General features: G+C 36.2%; 2 protein-coding genes across 2 annotated transcripts; one reads left to right on the forward strand and one right to left on the reverse strand.

Moving 5' to 3' along the window:
- Positions 1-350: 350 nt before the first annotated feature.
- Positions 351-4,437, reverse strand: LOC142352179 (uncharacterized). Its single transcript, XM_075404587.1, has one exon. The coding sequence runs from the start codon at positions 2,032-2,034 to the stop codon at positions 589-591; it is 1,446 nt and encodes a 481-aa protein (XP_075260702.1). The 5' UTR covers positions 2,035-4,437; the 3' UTR covers positions 351-588.
- Positions 4,438-12,511: 8,074 nt separating this feature from the next.
- Positions 12,512-14,722, forward strand: LOC142352278 (PRELI domain-containing protein 1, mitochondrial-like). Its single transcript, XM_075404779.1, has 2 exons — positions 12,512-12,777; positions 13,910-14,722. Exons 1-2 carry the CDS (start codon positions 12,529-12,531, stop codon positions 14,369-14,371), a joined length of 711 nt encoding a protein of 236 aa, XP_075260894.1. The 5' UTR covers positions 12,512-12,528; the 3' UTR covers positions 14,372-14,722.
- The last annotated feature ends 500 nt before the right edge of the window (positions 14,723-15,222 follow it).

The following is a 15,222-nucleotide window of genomic DNA, read 5'->3' on the forward strand; positions in this document are numbered from 1 at the left end:
TTTGTGGATGAAGCTTGTTAAGATATAGTGACCTTTTATTTGCTTAGCGTTGTGTAGTATATTCTGAAGATTTAAGCGATTGTCATAGTTTTGAAAACTTACTCATTGTTCAATTTTTTACGTTTTTTCCCTTGTTTATTGCGTGCTAATAGACTTTTACAGTGATGGATGATCAATTTCTTTTGGTTGTGAACGTCGACTGAGGTGCTAAGGTTTTGTGGGTTGGGTTTTCTGTGACTTGTTCATTAGGACATGTCCGTTAGGACAGACAGAGCCCTTTTTTGGGCATTTGAAACAATTGTAGATAATCTGATTTGAAAGAAGTTGGCATTGTTTGTAGTTAAAAAAACTTTCTAAGCAAAGTTATATTTCAGTATCTAAACAAATTGTTGTAATTAAATTTAATATTACTCCATTAGTTTGCTCTATAATACAAAATTAAAGACAGAATAAATTGCTACTTCTCAATTTGAGTGATGCCTAGCAGAGGTGCTCAAAGAGAGTTCTATTCAAAGTACAAAATCAGCAGTTTTTGGATCGAAGAATTTGCGAATGAATCAATTTATCAGGGAAGAATTGAGAGCCATCTCATGTGAACAGTTTCCACATCATAGAAGGAAGTTGCATGCAACCGGAAGTCTTCGTTGGCAAGTTACTGTGTCGACTGCAGGAAGCCCCGGTTAGTGTGACGTTGACATTGGTGCTTCCTTCTGGTAACATTAAGAATGGGTCTATTTCGCTGTGACTTTCAATGTCAAGCAATGCTTCTGCCAGGCAAAACTGCATTCCGGAAAACTCTGTGAATACTTTGACAAAAGTGTCGTCTGGAAGTTGGCCAAACCTACCAGCTCCAATGACGATCATGTTGTCGTGCTTGCCGTCTGATTGTGACATTTTGGTGATAAGGGATTCGGTATTTGTGGAATCGACGATCAGAATAATTCTGTTAGCTTTGCAGTTGGAAGTATCTTTGAGAAGATGGAATGGGGAGTACCTTTCGTTGTTGTCGACCACACCGTCATTATCCAAATCCCACAACATAACAGATCCATCATCGGCTGTCACTCCAGAAAGGTATATGACAACTGTATCAGCGCAAAAGTCACAATTGCACACCTTTCGAATACTGCTTCTCATTTCTGATCGATGCTGGGCACCCCAGACTACCTCGGGGTCTTGAAGTTTATCTCTTTGGTAACTGGTTGCATTGTTAACGAGGATCCGCAAACTGTCCATGTGAAAACCTTGTTTTGTCAACTGTCTGTACATAGACATAGCTCCGGTTTCGAGTTGTTTTCGAGCATTGATTTCATTCCAGCCTCCAGAAATTATGAATCCGTAGTCGCATATTATGTCTTTTTGGCACAGATTCGTGATCCTTGACTTCATGCAAACTGGATTTCCGGGTTTCTTATCGCAAACTGAAGTCTTCTTGTTGAGATCTGTCGCTTTTGGACAACTTGCAGTTACGAGAATGTCTTCGTGGCATTTGAATAGTTGTGTTTTGTCTTTTTTGTCGTTATTGTCGTACACCAGTGGCAAATATCTCAACTGACAGTACAAATTTAGATCTTGTCCACATTGTTTCTTTTGCGCCAAATACAAACAGTAGTTGTTATAGTACTGACCAGACTTCTTATCACATTGTGCCAGGCTGATTTTGTCCAGGAAGAAAACAAACACAACGTGGGGAATGCTTAGATGAGGGAACGGGTCGATGCCAAGAACCAAGGAATGTTTTGGGTCCTGCTGGAATCCTTTGTCTGGGTACACGGCTGTATAATTCCCAAGTTTGCCTCCGTTGCTCACGTACAAGTTCATCTGGGTTCTGTGAGTGGAGACTTTGATTCGGTCGCACAGTGTGTCATCGAAGATGTACAATTGTCGGCATGTCAATGCATCTAGCATGGAGAATGCTTGCAGTGCCCAAATTTCTACCGGAGTTTCGTTAAAACTCCTCTTTGAAATTGCTGAGCTCAAAGTTCCGACAAAAGCGGAAGAAACAAGGACTGTTAGAAGTGCAATCGTCAACATTTTTGCTTTGATTAAGTTTGAAGAATGCGGACGAGTTAAGTATTTAAACCAAAATTTAGTCGAAAATAGTAATTTGCGAATTCGAGTGAATTTGAAATTTGAACTTGTGAAAATGAATGAATCGAACAAGGAAACAGAGCGTGAGAAGGAGAGAGAGCAATTTGGTTCAATTTGGTAATTATTAAAAAATGAATTTGGAACTGTGATTTATGACTGGTTGTAGGTGTAAATTTCTGTATATGACAATTTTCCGGATTGGGCGATTAGCGAAGGTATTAACGTGTGAGGTTTTGCCTGGACAGGCTAGTGAAGAGAGATACACTTCAGATAAGTTAATCCCTTAATTCCACAGCTGTCTCAAAATTAATCCCGATCGACTAATTTGGTAAGGAGGAAACGTCCAAATACCCAAAGCGACAGACCTTAATTTCAGTAGGATACTCTAGTAAGGGGAGACAAAGAGTTGCTAGTTAATAAACAAATGCCAGTCAAGTTGGTCAGTTTGTTGTAGGTACTGTTTCTGGTGTTACCCCAAGGCAATGTTACAATTACTTCAACTGTTTTGGTGTAATGGGAGAATTAAAACAACCGATTCCCAGATTAGATAATCTGTCCACAACTTGTCCGCATAACAAACAAGTAACTGTCCAAATAACAGAATTGAGAAGACGCTTAAGATTCGTATCAAGGTTTTACAAGCCAACTTCTGTCTCTCTTAACAGCTTGTAATGCTAAACTATGACTCGCTGGCTTTTTGAACTTATTTTGACTTATTTTCAATTGAGAAAGAAGACCATTGGTTTCTTTTTTTTTGTTGTTTGGGTTGGAATCGGTAGGCAAGGACGAATAACAATAATTTTCAGTCCGTAAGTTTTAAGTAATGGAACAAAATTGTAACTGGAAATAATGATATAGCTCGTAATGATATAATCTGAATTGAAAATAACTTTCTAATCAATTGCGATTTTCGTAAAGTTGAAATCCCTTACCAAGGCTTGAAAAAACTTCAACTTAAATTTGACCTAATTTTTTGATGATCACTCTGATTAATGTTTGATTTTAACTGAAAGTAGTGCTTAGCAATTGTATGGTAATTAAGAAGCACACTTCAAATCGGAATAGAATTGAGGGAGAGAAAAAGAGCTAGCGAGAAGAGAGAGAGAGGTTGAGTTTTCAAGTGAGATAGTAGAAAGAATGATTAGTACTTGTGTGTATGTTGGCTACTGAGGGGTGGTAATGGCGGCTGAAGGTACAGTTGGGGGGCAGTGGCGGAACTTGGCGCTGTCAGTGATTAGTCGGTGCCTTTGAAGTGCCTCTTTTGGGACCTGTCAATCAAGGCAACTGTCGGGTATGTCTTCTAAATATTGACGGGATCTGACAGTGCGTATAATGGCGTAGATGGTAACATCAAAGTGCCGCCATTCAATACATCGCCCCACGCCTGTCGTGCCCAGCTGGTAGTCCCTAATGCACTAATTGATTTTTCGCCCCCACTTTTTCAATACAATCCCCAAAAAATCGCCCCGGGTTGTCCCTTTGATCTTTTGAAAAGTGCCGCCCAGTACTTCAGCTAGATTTCCCCAACTATTCCCCCTAATTCGCTTCTTGTGTACGTATCACACTGGAAACTGGAATAAACCGCAGCCTCTTAGCTGGCTTGATTCATTGTCTCTAGAGAAATAGAACGCGATTGCAATACAATTTAATATTGTGTCAATTTGCTCCATCAATAGTATCGCGGTATTGTGGTTAATAGTTTGACAGGTTGACGTAAGTATGGATGTATGTATAATCGAATGATAGATAGCCTTTTTCGGCCAGTTAGGCTGTTAAAGTGCAACTTGACTATTGCCCCCAAAGGCGTTTCCAGCTGAGAGACAAATATGTTGCCATTGAGAAGTAAACCAAGCAAAGCTGACTCATTTTTAACTCAGGATTTTTCCGATCTGGCAATTTTGGTGAATTGACATTGAGTTTTAATTCTGTCTCATTATAGCTTAATTTTCAATTAAGATTTTTTTGCGAACGTTTTTGCCAAGCTGAGAACGTACTGGAATATTGTAATTTCATGGTAATTTTAAAATAATAATTCATAATTTTTTCTCGATTTCAGTGCTTCTAAAGTTTGTATTAAGATGGTGAAAGTTCTTGTGGCGTTTAGGGCGTCGTTTTGTCTGATACACATTTCTGGTGAGAACTGAAGAGTTAGTTAATGACTGATTTTTAAATTTTCATAAATTGATATAAATTTATATAAATCGCGATCAAATTTTGATTGGATTGCTGTTATTGGTCGGTTTGTTGGTTATTTAATTTGTGATTTTAGTTTACGGGTGGATAATTGTTGGAGTATGTGTAGAAGTAGATATAGATAGATACATAGCTATTTGAAAGATGGTTTAATCTATACAATCGGCTGTGGCATTCGGTGTGTTAACTGCAGGAGGTAGTTGTTGACTTTTGATTGTGCATCTCTTGCTTAAAAGTTGTGTCACCCCCTCAGTGCGTAATTACGCCTTCGAGATCGTAATTACAGCTGAATTTTGAATATAGCTCCAAATTTGAGAAGCAATTGTAAAATTAGAAGACAAAATAAACACCTGCACCACACTGTGGGGGGCATTGTTCAATTGATAGGTAACTTCTGTTCTATTTGTCCAACTAAAGAAGTCTTGAGATGTACAAAGCACAGTGCCCGAAACTTGAGCATTAACTATAGTGCTTTTATGTGGTTATCTACTTTCAATTGTTCTAAAGAAAAAAGTTAAGACCTCTGGGCGCCCGCTGTTCGTGAAGTTGTGTTTCAGATATATAAAATTTCACCGTAATGAAATTGTCCTCCTTTAAGCAGAGTACAAAAATAGAAATTTCCCAAATCAAATTTGACGGCTTTAAGAGTTATACTAAATTAGCAGTCAGAACGGAACGACAAAGAGTATAAAAATGGTGTAATTTAAAAACCTTGTTTTTTTAACCCAAGGTTCTTAAAACTATCTTGATCAAAATGTATTTAATTTTTTGAAAAGCGTTTGCCTATAGTGATCGTTAATTGACACAATTCACATCACGGCTCTGGTACATTCGAGGTAAATGGTTATATAAGAAAATTTGCTTGATGCTTGAATGTGCATTTATTGACGAGTATTCAATGCGTATCCATTGGGAATTGCGAAAGAGTTCACAAAAACCATCACGCAACTCTTATAAAACTTTTCGTTTTTATCGCGTTTTTGTCAAGTAGAACACAATTTACGCCTAAAAGACATACTTGAGACACCAATACTCACATAGCAAAAAAATGGGTTGCTGCATACTTACAGGGCAGTTTTTCTTGCGTAGAAACACTTCTTGCGTAAACATTGAAAAATCAAAATGGAGAAAAGTCAAGCATGGTGTCCCCCAAGGCGGTGTATTGTCGCCAATGCTCTACATCTACATGAGCAAGCTGCCTCTGCCACCGAAAGGTCTCAACATCACGTCTTACGCTGATGAAATAACTTCAACAACATCTCACCCATAAGTTTGAAGTTGACCTGTGGCTTCAAAATATCTAACAATTTATTCTGCACCTTCGAGGCTCTAAATAAGACAATCAGATAGATTAATTAAAATAGGGGGGATTTAAGTGTAGAAAAAATTTTCGACCATTTGTTTCACAGTAAAGAAAATTGATCGAATGGAGGATAATTTTTATCCCAGTTAACTGGAAATGCCCTTTAAATCGTTTGTCGAATTTAGATATTATTTTTATAAATTGGTTAATTTGAATTGATTAAGTCGGCCACCGAATCTCCGAAGCTCAGCCAAGCTCGTTTCGAGTAGATTTGTGCCATATTCCACTAACTCTGGTTTTTGTTTGGCCGATTTGGCATAAGCTGGAAAAAATCTTAAAATAAGTGCTAAACAAAAGGCTCCTAGTGATAAATTGGTGTTTTACTCTTCCACCACGGCCTACTCATGATAATTTTGTTTTTAGATCTGAAACACATCTAACATCTTTGATTAAATCTGACAGCTTACATTTGATGAAAATTGGAGAGTTGCGAAGGTCCCCTTTAAAATTGTTTGGCTGGAAAAGGCTATAAAATTGAAGTCCCAAAATCTGCTTGGACATCTTCAAAGTATTGTTTTCGGAATAAAAAAGAATAAGACGAATTTTACGCCAACAGATTAAACCACCTGTGCGCGAATGTTTGTGCATTAAATACAACAATAGTTAGTATCCAAGTATTCAGACGATGGAGCAAGAAGGCAGATCAGCTGCCTTGAATCATTGTGTCAGTCAATTGATATTATTAGTTGAAATGACCAACTATCTTCTGAAACAGAAAGTTGAAGATTTTGAATACTATGATTTTACATTGTGGCATTCAATTAATTTGTTTTCTTCTGGTTGGTACTATGATTTTAAATTGTTTCAGGCAATTAATTGGTTGTGTTGCAACTGAAAATTGGGAAACAAGTCAATTGAATAATAGAATTAATAGATGTTGCTTTTTGTTTATTGTAACTCTCGTGCCATTCGTGCGTTTTTTTTTCGGTTATTTTAAAGATTTTGATTAAAATCAATTTTTGTTTTTTTTTTTAGTTTCTCTTCTAATATCACTTCAAGAATTGTTTTCAGGATTGAACCGTTACTCAATATTTACTTCATGGTCGTTTGAAGTTGTTTTTACTGGTCTTCATGTCAACGTTTGTTAGTAATGCAAGTTTTGATTTTAATTGTCGTAAATGTAGCTTTGTAAAGTGAACTTTGACCCATTTTGCTACCGTTGCTTTATAGAAAATGAAGAAATTGTCTTCAAATGAAGAAATGCTTTGATCTTATTTTGTTTCATAATTTATTGGGAAGTCACTGAACCAAATATTCGCCTGCGTAATTTTTGTTCTCTACCGCAATGAAAACGAGTTATTTACGAGCTTTCACTGAAATATCATAATTAGGTAACTATCAGTCATTTTGCTTTAATGGAGAGAAAAAATAAAGCATTAATTGCGAACTGCGTTCGTTTTAATTATTTATTTGATAGAATGTCGAGATTTTTACGGTGTCAGGACAAAGGTTACATGATAATTAAACCAATGTCAACATAACAATATGTTAACATACGCAATTTGTCTACATTCACAATATTTTACCCTATTGATGAAATTATCAGAATGAATATTTGGCATTTGATGAAGTGTGATGAAGTACGTTTACCAATCCTTAAATGTTATGATCAGTTCACAACCGTTGTCCGTAATTTGCTATTCCATTTTTATCAGAAGATTCAAATTATTTCAATTGGGAAAATTTTACTTTTTCAGTTGTGCTGAAACTATCAATATTCTCAACTTTAACTCACTTTAAATTTCAAAGTATTTTATCCTTGAAGTCGAACTTCATCCTTGTTTCGAACTATTTTTTGTGGTTTATGTCGCCTGATTTCTTATTTCTTACGATATGTTTTTTTTAATGTTCCCTTGTTTATAAATTTTGGATTATTTCCATCATTGTGTGGAGGTCCAAAATTTTGCGCACGATGTTTTCTGATTTAGCTGAGAAAAATATCAGTGAACTGTTCTGGATTCATCCGGCAATTTTTTTGACCTTGCAATATCAATTCACTCAAAATTTGACAATTCCTGCTATAATAGAGGACGGACAGAGATGTTTAATTGCTCTCGTAGAGAAGCAATTATTGTAAACGTGTGTGTTTTTTATGCAAAACTTTTTCTGGACCGTTTTGACTTTTGCAGTGACTTTTGCGCCCTTGACTTTTTGCGTTTCGCGTGATCTAAAATTCTCTCTCAATCGCAATTTCAAGCAGCTGAACTCAATTGTGGTCAATTTAATACTAAAAGTGAAATGAAACGTGCGCCGAAACCGGTGCTATTTTTCACTTTAAATATTAATAGTGGTATATGTTAACCTCTAATTTGTTTATTCGAAGCCCACTATTGAACTTCTTAGTTCCATTTAGGCTCCCCCCGACTGAAACAGGCTACAATTGATTAGAGCGCTCACTGGTCGTTCAAGAGCAATTTTTCCGACGTTTAGTCGGTTATGTTTATTAAATCCTAATTTTTTGTTTTTGTTTTAAATTTGGATTTTAGAATTTGTCAAGATCGAGATTTATAATGGGCATATAAAAATTCAAAATATCAAGATTTATAATATTATTTAAAAAATACTCGGACCTAACCTCAATTTTATTCTCGAGTTTATTTGTCAATTTAATTGTGCTGCTGAATTCTTTGTTCTTAATAAATATTGCACTATAAATGAAAAAGGACGGTTCTAAGGATGTAAAGAACGTGAATCTCGCATCCGCAGTCGTGGTAGTTTTTTTTTGCTCCCGAAATTCTTCAGCAATCGTGCTTTTTGTGTTCCCTGTTGAAAAAGTATCAACTTTTTTCCTGGAAAAGAAAACTAAACAATTGTTTTTTCAGTATTCTTTATTAGGTCATTATGTTTCGCGTACTCGTCCGTTTTCTCCTAATTATCGAGGGCACAGTTTTTTTATTTTGGGGAAATATTTTTTATGTTAAAAGAAATTGCTAAAAGAAATGTTAAAAGATTTGTTGCTGGTGATTTCCGCAAGCAACAAATCAAAAAAACAATTAAGCACTGTTATATCAAAATAGTTGATAGTTTTATACAAGAAAAAAAACCAGATTGAAATGGCAGGGAATTGATAACGAAAAGTGTCTCTACGTCAACAATGACAAATAAAAGAATCTGTAATCCCGTACAGTTCCAATTTGTTCTTCAAAACATTCGATCCGTATCTAAGAACCTAGACGAGTTTGAAGTTTACATTAATAGCATGTCTCAGAAACCTGAAGTAGTTTGCCTTACTGAGACTTGGTTAAATCCTAGCTATAACAATAACTGTTTTTCTTTGAATGGTTATCAAACAATTATATCCAGCAATCGTAAAAAAAAGAGGTGGAGGTGTTGCATTCTTCTTGAAAAATAACATAAATTGTCAGATAGTTAAAAAATTAGAAACGAATTCCGTTCAACTACTAACAGTCGCCATCAAAACCATAAAAGAAAAAATCTGGTTCTCATGTATTTACATGCCACCAAATTGCACTAATGAAGCCAATTTCTTGACGGTTGAAAGATATCTCGACAGCCTAATGGTTGACCCAGAAACAAAACACGTACTTTGTGGGGATTTTAATGTTAATTTTTTAGTAAACAGCAAAAAAGCCGAAAACTTAAGAAGCCTTTTAGCCGGAAACGGTCTCAGTATATCAAGCAATAGCGACCCAACGAGGGTATCAAATGGCAGAAGTACGCTCATTGACGCAATATTTTCTAACTTTTTTATAGAAACAAAAGTTAAATCAACCAGCATAACAGATCATCACACGGTAGAAGGTTCCTTTGACCTCGATGGCAGTCCAGAAAAGTATTTTAAAGCTCTAAAAAGCCGCAATTGGCATAACCTAGATAATCCAATTACAAAAGAAAGACTCGAAAATGATCTCAGGTATCAATTTGAGGTCCACAGAAGTAGTTTAGAACTCTTACCAATTGACAAAGCCTTCAAAAAACTTCACGAATTGCTCACAGAAGCATTAAACTATTACCTTCCTGAAAAATATCGTACACAAAAAAGAACAAAAATTGGATTGATAATGAGGTTAAAAACTTAGCGACGAAAAAACGTAGTCTTAAGAGACTGGCAGATACAACTGGAAGTCCACAAATTCACGAAAATTTTCAAAAAACTTGTAAAAACCTTAAATCTCTCATCAGATCTAAAAAACAAACTTTTTATCAAAATCTACTTAAAACCGATTCGGTAAAAAGCAAAAAATCTTTCTTTGAGCTTTACAGATCTTTAGCCGGCAATTCAGAGTCCTCTAAAGTTGTCTGCTCGCAAAATAAAGTAGATGAGTTTAACGAGTTCTTCGCAAACATTGGGAAAAAATTGAATGCAGAATTTTTAACAAGAAGTGCCGTTACGATAGAAAACCAGAGTCAAAGTATGTTTCTAAAATGGATATCTGCAAATGACGTAATGTACGCTATCAACAACTGTAAAAACAAATTTAGTCTTGATTGCTATAACTTGAACTATTTTTTTCATTAAAAAAGTTTCTGACTGTTTAACAGCTCCTTTACAACTCTTGTTTAACAGATGCATAGAACTTGGACAATACCCAGAGAGTTTGAAAATAGCAAAAGTTATACCGTTCTTCAAAAATGGAAATAAAGATGACCCATCAAATTTCAGGCCCAAATCGTTGCTACCAATTATAGGGAAAGTCTTTGAGCGGATTATATTTGATCGAATTCAAAACTACCTAAACGTTATCGAAATTCTCTCAGATTCACAATTTGGCTTCAGGCACGGGAAGAGCACAGTTGATGCCATTGCAACCTTAATAGATGAAATAAGATCAAATCTCCACAACAACAGTGAAAAAACCAAATGCACCTTTCTAGACTTAAAGAAAGCTTTTGATACTGTCGATCACAAGATTTTACTGCAAAAGTGTTATAGATATTGTCTGCGTGGTCCAATATACAACATTTTAAAATCATATTTGTCCAAACGAACGCAATATACTTTAATTGGAGATAAAAAGTCCAAACTGAATCTTATAGAACTAGGCGTGCCACAGGGATCAATTCTTGGCCCACTGTTATTTATTATCTACATGAATGACTTAAGTTTGTCCCAGAAAAAATCAAATGTTATTTTATACGCCGATGACACTGTTGTGAAGAGCAGAAGTTCTGCATCGAAAATTGACGATGATCACGACAGAGCACTAGATAACGTCAATGATTGGCTCATAAAAAATAAACTAACACTGAACAAGGAAAAAACAAAGAGCATGCTTTTTGTAAAGAAAAATCAAAAATGTTGTGTCAAGAACATTCATAAAAAACACTAAAATTGAAGAAAAACAAAGTTTCAAATACCTGGGCATCACGATAGATAACGATCTACGTTTCACAAAGCACTCAAAGCATGTGGTCACAAAACTTTTGTCGAATTGTTCTATCTTTTATAAACTAAGAAATGTTTTGAGAGAATTACAGATGATAAAAGCGTTTAAAACATACATACAGCCAATAGTACAATACGGAGTCCTGATATACGGGTCAACAACAATCACAACTATTAGGGAAATAGACAAAGTTATCAAACGTATCGTGCGGCTAATTTTTCATCGAAAAAAGTTTGAAAGCACTTACGAAGAAAGAGTAAAACATAGGATATATTTAGCCTCGGAGTTACATGCCTATGAGGTACTTAAGCAGACACTAAAAAACATAAGAGGAAAATGTAATATTTCACCAATTTCAATGGGTTTCTCAATGCAAAATTGCCTTAAAAAAAGCAAGCGGTTGATTAAAAACAAAATAACTCAAGGTAAAAATCTATTTCACAGTTTTTCAATAATAGTTAGGATAAGGCGAGTTTTAAGAATGCTTCTAGGTTACGATGATGAAATAATAGAAAAGATTGAAAACATGTCTACTGCCGAAACAAAAAATTTCTGTCATCAATTTCTAGATAATTATATTTTGGGTAATGAGGACATAGTCAGACTGTTGTATGAGTTTTAATATCACTACTCAAAGGCGTTCCATAACCAGAATAATGTTTTCACTAGGTTTAATGCTACCTTGAAAAATAGTGCTTCCTCTTTTTTTTTCTTTCTTCATTTTGAATCACTTTCATCCAGATAAACTGAACGAGACACTTGAGAACGGGCCATCGGCCCAATAGTGCTCTCCCACAGTCAAATATGTGATTGTATTTGTACAAGTAATTGTGAAAAGCTACTTATTGACTGATGGAAACAATTTATTATTATTTTTAAATATTGTATCGTAGTGAGCAAACTAAAAGTTTAAAATTTTCGTCGTACATTTTCTATAAACTCATCGATATAGAGAAGACAAATGAGGCCTAGCACTTTTCCTTGCGGAACACCATTCATTTTTGTTCTATCTGTGATAACTGTCTGTAAGACAGACTCGAACATTTTTACAAATGCTCCCAAAAAGCCTATTTAAGCCTGGCTTTTGCTGCTGATTATTGGTGTTAATTGCGAATGGTGTAGCCTTTCCATGCGAGCCAGAATTTCAAAGAGACTCCTGCAAAGTCACGTAACCTTGCTCCAAACACTCACGTGCACTTTTAAAATGCCGAAAGTCAGAAGTTCCTATATACCTAGCCAGATGTTGACTTCCATGGACTTTCGTCATTTTAAAAAGCGCAAATTTTGTTTTAAGCAAGCGTACATGACTCTGCAGAAGTCACTTCGAAATTCTGGCTTAACATCTCGAAACGCTTCGCGGTACTCAATAAACGGCACTCAGCCATTTTTTGAGATTTCAATGTTTCCCGTGCTTGTTCCAATATAAATTAATCGCCTTTACTGTCATGCTTACATAACTGTGCGGTGAAAACAAATTTTGGTACTGGTAATTAAAAGCATGAGTGTGTGGATAGTTATTTTCAGTTGTGTTGTATGAAGACGTGGAGTTGCCACCAGCTCCTTGGCTTCTGCTGGGAAGATGTGTGCCAGGCACTCTGGATGAGGTACCCCAACTCATTCACACCCCACGTCACAACAGAAGACACCCTCTCTAGAGGAGTTAGGTCATGGGGGAGTGGGGGTGGGAATGTCTTGTATTCTGTGAGGCTGTTGACTAAAAGGAGTCCCATTCCTGATTGGGCGACTAAGCTCACCAGACAATCATTTGTCCATATCATTGAGGTCAGTTAGGTCACATCCATGCTCGAAGCTGTGTGTGTGTGTGTGTGTGTGGGGGGGGGGGGGGCACAAAAGGAAAAGGTCCGTTATGTAGCACATCACTATGTAAAAATAGTGTAGATCCTTGAAATTTCACAACGCCCTAATAGTGTTATAGTGGTTTATATCAAATTGTAAATGTTAGGCTGTGCCAACCATCATTAGTCCCAAAATACACTTTAGGTTGTTCGCAATTGATTATGAAGAGGACATATTTTGGTAACTGTTCACTGTTGTTCACCGTGAGAGGAGGAAACGGTTACGCACGTGCCATATTTTCACATAATGATTTACTATGTAATGGCACGTGATCTGTAACTGGGGGAGCATAACGTACTGGGGGGCACAAACGGAAAAGATCCTTCTGTTTATAACAAAATTTGATTTATCGAATTAATTTTGACTATGGAGAGCAAAAAAAAACACTTAATCACTTCTACCGGAACACCTGAAAAGAGCCTATTTGTGCGTGATGTTAAAAGATTCCACGAGAATTCGTTGAACCTTTTTCTCAAACTGATTGTTGCTTGCTTAATAATTTCAGCTTTATGTGGGTATTAGTTTTATGCATATTTGACGAATCGGTCGCAAAAATATGAAAACTGCTAACCATAAAAGGTAACCACAATTGTGTATACGCTAGTTTAAAGAACATGTTACGCTCGTTTTGAGAATATTGAGATTTATTGTTGTAATATTTGTTTTGGTTTCTCTAGCTATTAAACTCATTTGAATGTACTTTGCAAAAAATATTTAGCAGGAGGTAGTTTCGATCTACCGACCTCTGGGTTATGGGCCCAGCACGCTTCCGCTGCGCCATCCTGCTCTGAATTATCGAATAATAAGACGAATTTGTAAGCTTTCTTTTGGTAGTACACGCAATTAATTGTATATCGCTCCCGAATGATAGTGTTGAACTGAACGTATCGTTTTTTCACATTGCCACCTAAATGCAATGGAATGGGATTATAAAAAGCACACGTCTGGCCTATTATAGCCCCCTGAAAATTATTACCCCCCTTAGATATTAGAGAGGCTCCACCCCTTTGTATGGAATGTCGGTCAATTAAAACAAAATGGCCCGTTCCTGTTTTAGCATTCCTGGGTTGACTGCAAGCGCAAACTTTTTGTGACAGTCACTGAAAACCTCAACCAGCGCAACTCAATGTGTGTCACAGAGCGATGCACGTACTCAGCAGCCAAACCAACAGATAATGACGTCATCAAACCTGTCATCGTCAAAAACCCACTAGAAAAGTCAGAAACATGTTCAAGGCTTCGGTTCCCCTCTTTTTCGAGGAAAAAATCTTTAGAAGATCACAACTCAGGTAACGATAAAAGCGACAACAGGGAAACAACTCCAGAACAAGCGCCAAAATTTGATCAAATCCAGCAAGACCTGGCCAATGTTACGATTGTCAAACGGGAGGTTTGGGTGACGTCACAGCGAACAGGGTTGAAAACTGCTTTGGAGTCGTTCGGAAAACAGAGGTACAAAATAAACGTGAGGAAAACATTGTGTGGACTTCTGGAAGTTCTGGAAACGTTGAAAAAGTGAATCTAAATTATTGTTTTCGATCTTCTCTGGCCCACGGTTAAATATCAGATGACAAAAAAAACTTCGGATTTTTTTCGCCCCAATCAAAAATGACCATAATTTTTCACTTCTTTATAAATATATAAATGAATTTTCTTTCAAAATGTTAGCAGATAGATCAGGCGCTGTCATTGCATTAATTCAGCTGTTTTTTTTTTCAAGTATACTTTGTCATCATTGGGCTAAGAAAAGAAACGGTGAACTTGCTCATTAGTGTAATTTGCGATTGTCATCACTTGTTCTACATGCACATCATTTTATTGCTGAACATCTTTGATATTTTGTTCTATAATAGTCAAATCAGATCTGCCATTTTTGATTCAAACTAAGTGAAGGTTAATAGCTTAGCGAAAAAGAAGGCTTGAACTGAATCGAAGGAAGGAAAGCACACTCAAAGCGACAATTTGATTCATTTGACCTGCGAATTTTGAAGAATAAAAAACTCAGATGTTAAAAGTACGAAGCAGCTGCACTTAGTGATATAGTACGCTGTTTGTTGATAAAATAGATCTTTACCGCTAAATAGATCCCCCAAGTAAGTTAGGCGCCCCCCATTTGTATATGTTCTCACATTTTGTATGCATTTGAATTATTTCATGTGAATACGCGTGAGTGGGGGTATTCAGAAAATATTAACAGAGCGGTGGTTCGAAATCAATACGTGCATAATAATAACGAACTGCATATAATGTAAACATCAACCAAAAACTTGTTATCATTGCATTTTTAGGAATTACATGCTCTGTAAAGGGGTCTACTAAAAGATCCGATAAAATTTTCTCGCGTTAAATATTGTAAGTTTCTACCCGAGT

This window comes from Convolutriloba macropyga, chromosome 13 (genome assembly GCF_964194025.1).
Source record: "Convolutriloba macropyga chromosome 13, txConMacr16.3, whole genome shotgun sequence".
NCBI classification, from domain to species: Eukaryota; Metazoa; Xenacoelomorpha; order Acoela; family Convolutidae; genus Convolutriloba; species Convolutriloba macropyga.

Excerpts from the sequence above, each read along its gene's own strand:
- LOC142352179 (XM_075404587.1), bottom strand. The coding sequence starts at position 2,034 with ATGTTGACGATTGCACTTCTAACAGTCCTTGTTTCTTCCGCTTTTGTC.
- LOC142352278 (XM_075404779.1), top strand. The coding sequence starts at position 12,529 with ATGAAGACGTGGAGTTGCCACCAGCTCCTTGGCTTCTGCTGGGAAGAT. Across the intron at positions 12,778-13,909 it reads CATTTGTCCATATCATTGAG|CATTCCTGGGTTGACTGCAA; the intron begins GTCAGTTAGGTC and ends TTCCTGTTTTAG.